We start from the raw sequence: 15,283 nt of genomic DNA, 5'->3' as shown, positions 1-15,283 counted from the left end.
TTGGTCCACGATGTTGTGCCAAGGATTTACCCTAATCTAATGTAAAATAAAATAACCTACACACCCCTTAATTCACTGCTATTCATGTGCATGTCCAGCAGTCACTTAAATGTCCCTAATGACTCTGCTTCCACCACCACCACTGGCATCTCATTCCATCCATTCACAATTCTCTGCATAAAGAACCTTCCTCTGACATCCCCTCTATACCTTTCTCCTAATATCTTAAAACTATGACCCTAACATCTTAAAACCTGATGTCCCAACTCCTATACTCAAAAGGTCTGAACAGTGAAGGCAAGTGTGCTAAATACCTTAACCACACTGTCTACCTGTGATGTACCCTCTCTTGTTTTATTACCTCGCATTTATCCAAATTAAACTCCACCTGCTACGATGCAGCCTATTGACCTAATTTTGATCAAGATCTGTTTGCAATCATAGATAACCTTCACTATTCACCATACCACCAATTTTGGTGTCATTTGCAAACTTACTGAGCATGCCTTCTGTATTCTCATCCTAGTAATTAAAAAAATGACGAACAGAAGTGGACCTGTTACCCTGGATGTTGATGGATTGAATGTGTGTTATGATTCTGATGCTTCGGGAAGTATCTAGGCTCCGGCAAACCTGCTTTAAAAGATATTTCTTCTTGTCTGTCTCTTCGCTTTGGACAATCATTTTGAAATTCATGGCATCTTGGTCACAGTTATCCAAAGCAGAGGCAGTAGTCCTTTCCTTTCCACCCTATTTACAGGAAATGTAGAAAATTCCAAAACCATGTGGGGATAAGAAAACTGTGGGTTGACTGGCAGAACAGAGTGTTGATTTCAGCCAATTGACTCCTTTTCAGAAGAATTGGGCCGACTTTTGGAGATGGTTCTGTCATAATAAAGGCCTGACTAGATCATTACGGCGAGCATGCATTTAAATTGTATTTGAGAATCTGAATTCCATTCTCAAACCAAAGTTAGAAATGCACTACCTGAAACATGACAGAAGATTTAATAGCTACTTTCAAAAGGGAATTGGCCGCAGACCTGCAAATCTATGTGGAATTCTTGGCATGGACCGCAGTGGAGGCCAGACGTTGGGTGTCTTCAAGGCAGGGATTGATAAATTCTTGATCTCACCAGGAATTCAGGGCCACGGGGAGAGTGCGAGTAAGTGGAATTTGAATGGCAGAGTAGACTCGATGGGCCAAATGACCTTGTTTACACTCCTATGCCTTATGGTCTTATGGGTTTATGAGGAAAGACAAATGGTAAAGGTGAGACTGAATGTCTAAGTGGACTGCTGTACTGTAAGATTCTATGAAATGAACAACAATCTAATGAAAATACTAATTCTTGACTGTTTTGCTCTTCACCTTTTTTGTTTCTCCCTGTCTCCATTTACTTTTGGTTTTGTTCTGATTGCAATCCATCTGCTTATTTTTTGTTTTCTTTTGTCAATTCTGCAGACATTTCCCCTGATGTTTCCTGTGGCTCTTCTCACAGCATGCTCACCCCTAAAGGTCCAACCTCACCCCAGGCCTCCCCAACAGCTGACTCCTCGTACCTGATGCAACTTTCTGGTGGCTCGACGTGGTACATGGGGATGGAACAGAGCGAGCTGCCATCTGCTGGTCCAGCGTTGGATTGCAGCAGTGACGTTTCTGACAGCCTTGGAGACAAAGGCCCAACTGATGAGGGTACCCGACCTCAGCCTGAAGGAGCTAGTTGTGACACAGACACGGATAGCTCGTACCCTGAGTCATCTTCGGCATCTTGCAGCAAGGAAAGTCTTTCAGAAAGTGAAAGACAAGGTGCCCAGCACAAAGTGGACCTGGATAATGAAAGGGCAGATGTGTTTGTACTCAGCACTGTTGATGGGCCACAGCTCCTCAGTGCAGACATTAGCTCAGGGATATCCACAGTGGATGCTCGAGAAGTAAGCAGGCATGTATTAGATGGCCCGCCCACCACTACCGAGCCAGTTGTAGATGCAAGACAAGATAGTTCCGAGGCTAGCACAGGCATGTCCTTGGAAGAGTCAGAGGTGAGCAGCATTTCAGAGACAGATACTCTGTCTAGGGAGGAGCCAGATGGGGACATGCAACTGCTAAGTACCAAAGTAGGCAGAGAGGGAGAAATAACTGGTTTGGAAAGGGAGGGAGATCAGGATCTATCTGACTCCGAAACAGACACCTCAGTTCAGTTGCCCCTTGTTGAGGCAGATATCCCCATTGTAGAAACGGATCGCGATTCACTTGAAACGCAACGCGAGAAACCAATCTCTCTTGCGGAAACCGTTTCCTCGGCTGCCCTTTCTTCAAACTTCGCAAACAGCAGTAATGAGGCTTCACTAACATTCGAACATCGGGCCATTTCAGACAATAAGGCGGAGCTGCCTAAACCTGTTGATCATCTCCACTTACTGACTGAATTGAGGGCTGAGAATACAAAGACTGAACCTTCTCAAACTCAGGACCAAGTAACAACCATCGGATACACTGTTATTCCCCTGTGTTATTCAGGACACACCAAAGAATTGCTTGTGTATCCCAGTACTGCGGACAATGTGTGCAGTACTGATGCCGATCTCTTCTTCTCTGCACCATCCAGTCCAATAAAGACAACGTGTGGTGCCCCAAAATACTTTTCTTACTCGAAGCTCAGCTTAAATGAAGAGCCCATTGAAGCCCTGGAGAGTGAGGGCAGCGAAGGCATCTGTTCTCCTCCAACCTCACCCTCAGGATCTTATAGAACTGCAGAAGGAGGTAGCTGGACATCATCTGGCACCCCAAACACTTCACCCTCATGCTCCCCAAACCTGCTGACAGAGGTTGAAACAATGGAAGTGTCTGCGTGTTATGTAGAATCATTATCTGCATTTGCAGAGGAACTCAATGAAGACCAATCTGACCAGGTGTTGCCTCTTGATGATTCTCCTTATAGTATAATCGAAGAAGAAACTTGGACCTCTGTGGAAGAATCAACTGAAAGGTGCCTTACAGAAGCACAAGATAACCTTGCTGCTTTAGCATTTGATAGTGAAAATCTTGAAACCTGTGAAGATGATGATGATGATGCTGATGAAGATGGACAAGAATGTGAACATCTTAAAAATAAAGATATTTCTAGTGCTGGGCCAAGATTAATTGAGGGAAATGATATGAATCGACAATCTTACACAACAGACTGTAACTTTAATCAGGGATTGAGGAGCTCACAAACAATATTACAAAATTCTACAACCACTAAGCATGGAGAATCTGACGAAGCGTCTACCACCGAGTCAGAATATAGTAGGGAGTATAGATGCTCCACTCGTGGTGAATCAAATTATGAAAAGACTGAAGCAGGTCTGGAGGAAATAGCTGTAGCACCCAGTAATGCAAATGACCCAATAGGGCTGTGTATGCCAAATGTAAGCACAGAAATTGGTGAAAGTACAGGGCATTATCCGACTGAACCTGTTCAGGATCCACTTGAGGAAGAAAGCACAATATCCGTGGGAGCACATGACAATGTTAGTTGTTATGAAACAACACCTAGGAGCCTGCCTTCAGACTTTGAGAACCTATTACAGGAAGATGGAAATACAAGTCATAGTGGGGATAGCACAATTTGCACAACAGGTAACAATTTGCTTTCTACTGAGGACCAGCATGAGTATAGTAAACAATATGAAGATTTGACTAACTATGCTCCTCTTGCTTCTTCGGAGGAGCTTGTTGAAGATTATGCTGATACATGCAATGAAGAAAAGGGCATGGAATTAAAGACTGAACTTGATTCAAAACTTGAAACTTCAATCCCATCTCAGTCCACTTTACAGTTGGAAGAGTCATGCAGGAAGGTTTCCAATGCTCTTTGTAATTTTGATTATGACAGTTCTTTTGTAGATGATAAGCTTGAAAGCTCTGTGCCACTACCTTCTGAGCTTTGCATTCCAAGTGATCAACCACCCAGTAGAAATTACAGCTCCACACAAGTTAGCTGTTCATCTGAAGACTCTGACATCGCAAGCTGTTGTGAAGTGGGGACTTCAACGTTACTCCAGTCTCCCAATGAAGCTATTGGTTTGGGTGTTGGTAATGAGAGAATGGTACCTGCAACACTGCTGTCATTTAGAGGTAGCATTATTTTTGAAGCAGAGTCTATTGAAGTTACTTCACTGTCTGAGGTGTCCCCAACTGAGACAGAACTAGAAAATATTGAAGATGATGTTGGTAATGCAAATGATGATCACGTTGATGGTAACTGTAATGTTGGAGATGAAGAAGAAGACAGTTCTGTGTCATATCTTTACTCCCTATCAGAGACCTCTATCACTGCAGGAGTTGACGAGACTTTTGCATTTCAAGATACGACTTCAGAATCTTCTGCTTCTGCATCTCTTGAGGGAGAAGATGAAAGAATTGCTCCAGAACATTACGTCCTGTTCTCAGGAGTTACTGACGTACAGATTGAAGGATCAAAAGGTGAATCTGTTGATTCAGGAAGTGAGAGTGAGATGGAAATGTCATCTTCAACCTCCTCATCAGATTCTAGACCAGATGAAACCTACTGTGCTACTAGTATGACATGTGAAATGGCATCTTTGCAAATTGAGAAATCTAATTCAGATGATGGTAAGGAACCATCTCCTACTGAAATAAAAACGCAAGAGACTTGGAGGAAAGAACCTGAGGGCACAGACCATGACAATAAAGGTGAAACACGATTAATTACAGAAATCTCACAGCAGCCAGCTTCAGTGTGTGTTACAGTCTCACAGACGTATACCATACAAACCGATCCATTATCTGAGGATATATATGTTTCCCAGCCCTCCCCCAGTACACCAGATTTGTCTGAGCAAAAATCATTGTTTGGGTTTGCAAAAGACATTTTCCCTGAGATGATGCTTGAGGTTGAAGAGAATGAGATGTGTTCAACTGATTCGGACAGTGAAGATCTGTCATCTGGATTGTCAGCTTTTGACGATATGACTCATGACTTGGAGCCAAGCGAAAGGCAGTCACCAGAGGTGGAATTGCTCCCCATCTTTGGTCAGGTACAATCAGAGAGCTGTGGTGAAACAACAACAACATGGCAGATTACAAAAGAGCCCACACCAACAGAAGCAAGTTCAAGCCCCACTTCCCAGTTGAAAAATACCAATCCCACCCAGGACATTGCTAGAGATGAACTTGACTTTGAACTGGCTTCTAATTTGCCTGAAGGTATGAACAAGTTTGATGATTACTGCTATCAAGTTGCCAGTGTGTGGTCTAAAGATGGCGTGAACAAAGGGCCCAATGTTGAAATGCCATTAAATTTGCCTGTTGATCTGCCTGGTGATGCTGACTTGCCAAATGTCAGCTCAAGTGAATCAAATTCTGAAAGCAACAACTCTGTCTACCCTGCCCAACAGTCATGTGATGCTAGTCAATATGTCCTTGGGAAAGTTGCAGATTCTTCTAGTGTTAATGACAATATCAATGAAGGTTTGATGTCAGTCTTTGTGAAAGCTGACAATCCATGCACTTATGATGATCTAACTCTTGAAGACACTGAAAAATCTTCCTTTGTCAGTTCTTCCCAAGCAGATGCAGAAAATGCAAACACAGTTGTGTCATCCCCTCTCAGTGGATCAGAAAGTATAATTAATCATGGAAAAGAGCTCAGGCCACTGTCTCCTTCCAAACTATACTCCTTGGAGGACAATATAGTCCAAGAGCCATTTGATTCTTCATGCACAGAGATGACTGAAGTTGTTACGGAAATATCACCTGAAGGTGGACCAACCATTGGGTGTAAAAGCATCATTGCTTTGGGATTCAGGGATATGCCATTGCCTGACTATGTAACCAATGTTGAAAGCTTTGGTGAAAACATTGAGTTAGTCACACAAGAATCTCTCTCCTTATCTGGTATAGACCACTCCTCAACAAATACAGGACTGAATAACCTTTCACATTTGGCAAGTCCTGAGCAGATAGCTGGAGCATCAAAAATGAACCTGGAGGGGAATAATCTGGTGGAGCAGCGTAATGAGCCTCTCAACATAGACCAGGAAGTGATGAATATCGTTCCATTAGACAATTCAATGAAGGAAACCTTGGAAGATTTTGCAAGTGAGCCAATACCTTCATCCTTGAGGAGTTCCTCATCAGAAACAGAAGATTATGACATGAGCAGTGAGTCCGATTTATCTGAGCACGTGCCCTCCGTTCAAGATCCTGAATTGACAAAAGCCTTGGAAATTTATAATCCTACCAGTGAGACCGACCCTCCTTTACAAGAAAGTGCTCAACAGGACATGACTTTATTAGAAAGTACAAAAAGTAATGCAGGTGTATCTCAGCAGTTGGTCAGTGACGCTGAGTCTAGGTACTCTGAACCATTGGAGAAACCAAATCAAGAATTTGGAAGTCAACAGATTGAAGTTGGAATAGGAGACAGTACAGCTCATCCCAGTGCAAGCCAAGAACACATTGAAGTAGAAGCCAAAGGTGGCAGCGATCAATCCAACTTGTCTGATCCTGATTTAAGTTCAGATCCTTTATCAAGAAATCTCTCTTCATCACAAGAATGTATTGATTCTGTAGCACTTCCAGATACTGAGACTGGAAGTTCTGGTGGCCAATTAAAGGCTATAGCCTCTATTTCAGAAACTGACCCTCCTTCATTAACACACTCCGACGCTCTATCCGAAGGGGATGATAATTCAAATGAACTTCCTGATTCTCTACTGGCAGATACTGATTGGAAAATGGAATCTTCTGATGTGCTACAATACAATGATGCTGGTAAGTTAAAAGATTTAGATACAATGCAGGAAGTGAATAATGATCAAGCAGAGTCTTTAGATAGTTTACCAGATAATACAAATCAATTAGGTCTTTTAAAACCAGGGGATATTGTTGATAAAATCTTAAACCAGGTGCCAAAAGATGATCAGTTCAAGCTTTCTAGCAGTAACTCAGAAGATTGTTCTGTTGATTCAAGTGTTGTAGGGACAATGTTCAACGAAGACAAGAAATTGGAGGTGTCAAATGCATTACCCGAAGATTATGCTCTCAAATTAGAGATCTTGGATATGCTAGTTGAAGATTTTGGAGGACAGTTGGAAATTGCCAGCCTACAACGCGGGGATGATGCTGGTAAATTAGAAAATGCAGACAAAGTGGCAGGAAATGATGATTGTCAAGCAGAAGTTCCTCCCATATTACCAAAAGATGATGTCTGTAAATGTACCATCACTGGTGATAAAGATGAAGACTCCGATATTTCATCAGAAGATAATTCTTTTCAATCAAAGACTATAACTAGAAAGGCAGAAGATGTTTTAGAAGGGGATGATGTAGACAAATTAGCCATTCCAGGTATTACCACTGAGTGTGTGGATCCTACCAAGGCAGCCATAAATAAGCTGCAAAGGGATTCTGAAGATCAGTTGAAGGTCTCCAACTGTGGACTAGGAGACAATGCTGATCTGTTAGGGATTGCTTCTAAATCAGAGGCTGATGATACAGTGATATGTGAAGACAAAATGTTAGATGATTCACAAATCTGTGATGCTGCTGAATACTCAGAAACACTTGTAAAAAATTCGACTAGCTTGTCAGAGGATTCAAGAGATTATAGTTCCCAGGTGGCAACATTCGGGAACCTATTGCAACGTGATTCTAGTGAAGCAACAGATGTAGATCAAACCAAGCCCTCCGATATATTACCTGGATCTGAGGTTTGTAAATCAGAAGTCATGGACACATTCCCAGAAGAGAGGGATTTGTTTGATGATGCACCTAATAATTTGGAGATCATAGATGTGTCAGAACGAATTAATGATAATCTTGTTAATGATTATGAAGGTGAAGACGATAAGCTTACTGATGGGTCACAAAGTGATATGGGGATAGAGGATATGTCCATATCTCATCATTTTGCTGATGAAATAGAGTTCTCTAACAGCTCACCCGAAGGTAATGTTTATAAACTTGAGACGGTCGAATTGACATTGAGGGATAGTGCAAACAAGGCTATAGATGATGCGCAAGTCACTGATCGTAATTCTGATTCAATGCTGGAAAACAATACAAATGTGGTGAACCTGGATGAGAGTCCAAGAGATGATCAAATAAGTTCCATCAGTATTCCACTAGGTGGCGATGTTAATACATTCAAAGTTGCAGAGGCAACATCGATAAATAACAATGGAAAAATTGAACTCTCAGATCCCCCACTGAGAGATGATGGGTGTGAATTAAAGATTGTAAATCCAGTATCAGAAATAGAAGATGATCTAATCATTAATGCAGATCTTCTGGAGTCTGTAGCAAGTATTGATTCCTGCCAAACTGAACTTTCTGCAATATCACCAGGTCCCAGTATTGGATCAGTAGAGGATTTAAACTTAGAACAAAGAGATACCAATTCTCAAACTGAGCTCTCAAACCCAGTTTCAACAGTAGATGGTCATCAACAGGAAATCTGTACAACTGCATCAAAATCTTACTATAATTTGGAGATCTCAGTCTCTGAAAGAGAATCAAATTCTTCTGCCTTGACATTGTCAGAGACTGCACAAAGAATAACCGATGAATGTTTGGAGGCTTCTAGAAATTCAACAAATGATGTTGTGGAGTTATTTGAACAAGATAGTTCTGATGATTGCATTGTGACCATAGATGCTCCTGACGAAAATGTGACTTGTGAAACACCAGATGGGTCAAACTCAGCCTGGGCTTCCCATTTCAATGAAAGGAGCCATGATTTAGCTGAGGAAGCAAATTCAGAAGTGGAGGAAGTTTCTGAGGTAATGTCATTGTTTGGGGTTTCAGAATTTGCACAAGAAGCTGACCTCGATATTCCCACTGATGAATCCAATATCTCAACATCCGGTATTTCCAGATCAGAGGATGCTGAGATCAGTGTCCCTCCTGTCCTTCCATCAGAGCCAGTTCAGGTAGATTCATCCATCTCTTCTGTATGTCAAATGGCACAAGATACCATTCAGGAGTGCATAGTGGTACAGGGAGAGTTGCCTATGAAGGCACCTACAGATTTAGAAGATGGAAAGTTAGACCAAGGTCCACCTGATGGTCTGGATTCATCTCAGTGCCAGGATTCTGAAGGATTGGTAACTGGCCAATTCAATGATATTCCTGGTTTAGTGGCAAATTCATATTCCAATTCCGACGTAGAGCAAACTATATCTGATGCTCCTGTGGACACCCAGAAAAGTGAACAGTTATATTCTAACAAAACAGACAATAGTGCACCAGTGGAAGATCAAATGCCTGTCTGCCTGGTGGGTAATGCTGGAGAAGAAAAGGTTGACATTTATCACCACACTTCGCTTGATGTGAGTGGTAACAACACTCAGGATAAAAATTTGGGTAATTCACATCATTCCGAGCATCTCGCCACCATTGGTCATTCACGGGCAGAGACACCAACATTTGATACATTACTTGATGTATCTCGCAGACCTCCAGATAAATCTCCTGCATGTCCTCATGTTACATTGAGTAACATTCCTACTACATTTTCAATGACAGAGTTTGGTTTTGCTCCAATGCCCATCTGTTCGGTTTTAGACCTTCCCTCCTTAGATAAAGCTCCTGCCACAACCTCTCCTGAGCTGGCTAACAACTGCTTTTCTGCTGTGTCATCCTCCCCATCATGTAAACTGACTTTAGGACATCAGGACCAAGATACTTACTCAACGCAAGCTGTTACCACTGAAAATCCACTAGCAGACGATAAGAGTCATGGAGAGTTTAAGCTGTCCGAAGCGGTGGAAATGGATGAGAAAGCAACAGGTAAGGAGTTTCTGTTCTGTTTAAGATGAGAATTGAAATGTGTTTGAATTTTTATTGATTAAACATCATATACTAGAATATATTAACCCCTTTGTTACAGTTTTGTTCTATTTCAATGTGTTAGTTTGGTTCACACGACTTTCACCTTCGTATAAAAAGGTGGTGTGCTCAAGTGCTACTCCAGTACTTGAGTGCAGTATCGAGGGAGCACTACACTGTTGGAGGTTACATCCTTAGAATAAGACGTTAAATCGATCTGCCCAATTTGCTGGACTTGAATGATACTTTGGAAAAGAGCAGGGATTTTTTTTCTTTATCTTGGTTAAAATTTAGCCTTCAACCAACACCTTTTTAAAAACGTGATTTATTTTACTTTTCTTTCTTTGTGGGAGCTTTCAGTGTACAAATTCCTGGCATGTATCATAACTGGAATAAAGCTTGAACTGAGAGGTAAAGCTACAGAACTAGAAACAGAAGTTGGACATTTCTCGTCACTCAAGCCCTATTCTGTCATTTAATCAGATCGGTGCATCTCAAATGTTTTCAAAATTGTGACAATCCAATTTGTGGTTTATAAGTTGTGACCCTTCAGTGAAAATTGTGACAGGGTTGATGGAGGCCTGAGAGCAGGGCCTGGCTGTTAAAATGGGTGTGCAGCTGTTCCAACTCCATTAGAGCTCCAGGGTGGCCATTGTTGTCTTGGAGCTTGTGATGCCAAAATTTGCCCCCCTTTTGTGTACCCCTGAATTGCATCATGACTGTGTTTCATTTACATTGCAATCACTAACACTCACTAGCAGCAGTGTGTACTATCTACAAGATGCACCGTCGAAATTTGCCTAAGATCGTTAGACAGCACCTTCCAAACTTCCAACAACTTCCATCTAGAAGGATAAGGGAAACAAATACCTGGGAACACCGCCACCTACAAGTTCCTCTCCATACCACCCGCTATCCTGATTTGGAAACATATCACTGTTCCTTTAGTGTCACTGAGTCAAAATCCTGGAGTTCCCTCCCTAATGGCATTATGGGTATGTACCAAATGGATTGCAGAATTCAAGAAGGATATCCGAACAGAGAAACTTTCTCAACACAAACTGTTACAACTGAAAGTCCACCAGTGGGTGAGAAGTCATGAAGAGTTTGAGCTTTGAAGTTGTGGCTTTGGGTGAGAAAGCAACAGGTTCTCAAGGGCAACAAGATATGGGCAATAGGTGCCAGCTTAACCAGTGTGCATGCTCATGCCCATGTCCTTGGGTGAATATATATGCTTTCTTTTGAAAAAAAACACTTCGGAAATATTTCATTGGCTCTCAAGACCATAGGCCTATTCTGATAGGTGCCTTTATTATTGAACTTATTTATTCAGCCGTGGAAAGAGCATTGCACAAAATGACAGCTTTCCTTGTCAATCCCCTGACCCCCTCTGCAGTTCCTCTGTATAGAGTACTGCAATAATGGGTGAGGGAGGAACACTAGTATGGGCATGGATGTAGAGTGCTGAGTTCATTCTTTTGAGTCACTTTTTTTTGCCATTTAGTAAGATTGACTCATTTGGTATTTCAACTTCCTTTACCCCCTTTATGTTCCACATTCCTTACCTAGCATGCACAGCATTTTTTGGGAGGTGAATTCTGAATTTGTACAACCTAGAGTGTGTGTATGTCTAGATTTTCTAGCTTAAAATTTTATCAATTTTCAGTTGTGACATGGTCTGCCCACTCCCCTGCCCCATGAAAATCTTAATTTCTGTGTTTTGTTTTTAAAACCAATTCTTTGCATTTAGACTTTATTAACAAGACCAATTTTTGTAGTTCATCCCAAATTGCCCTTCAGAAGGTGGTGCTGAGCTGCCTTTTTGAACTGCTGTACTCTATATGGTGTAGATACATCCACAGTGCTGCTCTGGGGCGGTCGGGGGTGGGGTGTGGAGAATGTTCCAGGATTTTGACCCATCACTGTCGAATATAGTTCCAAGGTAGGATCATGTGCAACTTGGAGAGGAACACCAGACTACTTCAATAACTTAGTCTCAAATGGTGCCGGACATTGTGCAATTGTTAGTGAGTGAACAACCCCACTTCCGACCTTTTTGGTGTTGGATGAAGCAACTGAAGATGGTTGAACCTAAGGCACTATCCTGAGGAACTTGTGCAGTGATTCCCTGGGGCTAGATGATTGGCCTCTAACGACATCTTCCAATGATAGGTATAACTCCAAACAAGTAGAAGTTTTCTCTTGAATTCCCATTGACTCCAGTTTTGTTTAGGGTCTTTGTCACATTTGATCAAATGTTATTTTGATGTCCAGGGCAGTCTGTGTGATCTCCTCTCTAGAATATGGCTCACTTGTCCAGATGTAACCTTGGTCAGAAATGAGGTTGGGAGCTAAGTGGTCTGAGCGGAACCCAAACTGAACATCAGTGAGCAGATTATTGTTGTATAAAAGCTGTTTGTTAGTCAATGATCCCTTCCATTACTATGAGATTGAGTTGATGGATTGCAATTCACTGGGTTAGAATTGTTCTGTTCTTGTGGGCAGAACATATCAATGCCATGTTTCCACACTGGTAGTTAGGTACCAGTGTTGTAACTATTGAAGCAGTTTGTCACGAGGTCTGGAGCATAGTGCTACAAATGGAATGTTATCATGTCTTTGCTGTATCCAGCACCGTCAATGTTTTCTTCACACCAGCTATTGAATGAATCATTTGCAATAAGACCACAAAACAATAGGAAAGGTGTAGCCTATTCTGCCACTAAGCAATCTCTATCATCCAGCAAGATCATCATTGATTTTATCTGTGGCCTCCACTCCACTGCCCTGTCTGTCTGCTATAACGCTTGACTCACTGGTTGATCAGGATTGTCTGCTTCGGCCTTGAATATATTCAGTGACCCAGCTTTCCACCACTCTGTGGAAGAGAATTCCTACGACGACTAATCCTCCTGAGAGGAGAAATTCCTGGTTCTTTCTATCTTTAAATGGGATCTCCTTGAATTGGAAATTCTACCCCCCAGTTCTGAAACATCCTTTCAGTGTCTACTCTGACAAGCCTTTTCAGAATTTTGTGTCAATAAGATTTAACCCCTCATTCTTCTAATCTGTAATGAGCACAGGCCCAACCAGCTCAACATTTCCAGCATTCACAATGTTTTGTTTATGCATTTATATATTATATTTAAGGACATTCTCAATGTTTTGGAGCCAGAAATGTATTTTTGTCTTCTCATTGTTCACTATGAACAAGGGATACCTATTGACTCAGACGTTGAAGAGCAGCAGATGAATTCTCCCCTGCATAATGTTATGGAATAATCTCCTCCCGATTAGTGTGGTACTCCCTCACTGGAATGCCAGTCTCTGGGGTGAGATTTGAACGCGTTTCGACTGAGGCAAATGTAGACTGCATTTTAAATTGAGGTTCTTGCTATTTTGCATTTAATTTCAATTTGTTGCTCCACTAAACCGCTCCCTACAAACCTCAAAGTGGTAGCCTTTTCCAAATATCCAGGCTTACCAATTTGAAATTGGAGAAGCCAGCGAGGAACAAGCATGGTTCAGGTGTTAAACTTTCAAGAGCTGGAGTGAAGACACCATAAATATTTCATAGACTTTTTAAACGAGGAAAATTTAGAACAGTTTCAAAACACTTCTCACCACCTTCTCTGTTCTACTTGGTGGAGCTGTGGCCTGTGACATTTTACATTGCTTTCTTGATATTAAAAAAGTAAATCAGTCTAAGTTGTAATTAAAATGTTCCTTTTAGCAAAATTGTGAAAACAGGTTTTTGTTTTGGTAGCCTTGCAGATGTCTGCACAGCTGGAACAGTGCCGCAGGATTGACCATCTTCACTCTGTCCAGGCTGAAGCAAGGTCCTCGGATGTTGAGCCCGATCGCAGGATACATCATGCTTTTAGTCCGTCAGATTCAAGTTCTTCCAGTGAGAGTGAGCTGCCGTTCCCAATCCCACTGAGAGATGGCAGGAGCAAGATCTCTGCCCAGAAAGGCACTATTAAAACTGAATCCAGTGATGCCCAGATCCCAAAGAGGCAAAGGATACATGAGACTGTCTCTGTCTCCAAAGGTAACAAGTAACCTTCTGAGGAGGGTTACCTTCTATTTGTGATTCCAGTTCCCCCAGTTTTAACTGACTCGGTTTGCCTTCTGAAATATCTAATCAGATTTGTATCACATTTCAATGTAATTAGGAATGGGCAATAAATGTTGATTTTGTCAGTGATGCCCACATCCGGAGAGTACTTTTGTTTTAAGTCACCGGTATAATAACTGGGAGATTCTTTTGGGAATACGTAAGAGGACAGTGGTCTAGGTTTGCTGATGAGGGAGAATCTCTGCTGGGACCTGTGCCCTACCTCAGCACAGCCGTGTAAACAGTTCCAGATTGTTTTCAGTGTTGGGAATGAAGAATTGTGTCAAACCAGGGCACGGTTTAATTTGGACAGGTGCAAGCTGCTCAGTAGGCTTTTTTAAAAAAGAAAATTGTAATCTCTCCATCCACTGACCTTTTTGAACTCTGGATTCCAGGCCTGACAGCTGATGCAACATGTTTTTTTTTATCCTGTACTACAGACCGGCAGCTTTGTTGGAACCAGCAGTTGGAATTCAATAGGCTGAAAGACCACTTACCAGTTTGACTTACAGAAGCATTGGCGAGGTTTACTGGCTGAACTTGATGTCATATGGCGAATCTGCTTTTTAGTTTGCTGTTATTTTTGGCACTCTTAAGTTGGAGTCTGATATTCAGTATTAGTGGTGTGTTTTGAGAAAGGGAGCTGGGATGAAACTAGATTTGATATTTAATATATACCACTCTGAAACATCCTGCAAAGGTGGTATGTTTCTGGGCCAGTTGATCATGTCACAGTTAAATGTACTTCACATTTCATTTGCGATAGTGTTTCCAATCATCACGCTGATTTCAAAAGTCTGAGCTACACTGAGAAAGCACTGCAGAGATGTGGGGGCTCTAGCCTAGAAAGGAGGTGGCTAATCTTGGATGGCTCCAGGGCATCTGTTCCAGGACATCAGTACTGCAAGGAGACTAGAATAGGGGAGCACAGGAGAAAACCCTGTTCAAGCAGCTATCAGGGCAAGCTTCCCTCAAGTGATCCAACATTTGGAAAAGAGATTTTGGCAGGATGAGCTTTCATTAGTGGAGTCGCGTTTGTAACCAGGATTTAATTTGCAGCTGGGGCTATCTAGGTCCTCCTTCTCTGTTGCAAACTGTCACCCAATTCCTCTTCCTTGCAAACCTGAAGCTGAATCAGATTGTACACTATTTTGGTGTCAAATTACAGTACTTCATAAACAGTTTTTCATTGGAGGATTCTCTTTCAAATGGGCTATTTATCAACCCCATGCTAAATTGTAATAGTCTGTAGTGTTCATAATATGAAAGCGTTGCATGTGCATATAGTGCTTCAATATTGCCTTTAAGAAAACTATTGTTTGCTT

The 15,283-nt window shown here is 41.8% G+C and overlaps 1 protein-coding gene across 2 annotated transcripts in view; it reads left to right on the top strand.

Moving 5' to 3' along the window:
* The window catches only part of LOC140477002 (uncharacterized), a 67,159-nt gene that overhangs the window by 28,876 nt on the left and 23,000 nt on the right, over positions 1-15,283 (top strand). The window contains exons 2-4 of one of the 2 annotated variants that reach the window (XM_072570075.1): positions 1,466-6,784; positions 9,680-9,802; positions 13,608-13,892. In XM_072570075.1, the coding sequence (XP_072426176.1) occupies positions 1,466-6,784; positions 9,680-9,802; positions 13,608-13,892 (5,727 nt within the window). Of the gene's footprint in view, positions 1-1,465; positions 9,803-13,607; positions 13,893-15,283 lie in introns of both variants that reach the window. The other variant, XM_072570074.1, reaches the window with a different exon arrangement.

This window comes from Chiloscyllium punctatum, chromosome 5 (genome assembly GCF_047496795.1).
Source record: "Chiloscyllium punctatum isolate Juve2018m chromosome 5, sChiPun1.3, whole genome shotgun sequence".
Classification (NCBI taxonomy): domain Eukaryota; kingdom Metazoa; phylum Chordata; class Chondrichthyes; order Orectolobiformes; family Hemiscylliidae; genus Chiloscyllium; species Chiloscyllium punctatum.
The sequence above is the reverse complement of the archived record's forward strand: the minus strand, read 5'-3'. Positions and strand labels throughout refer to the sequence as shown.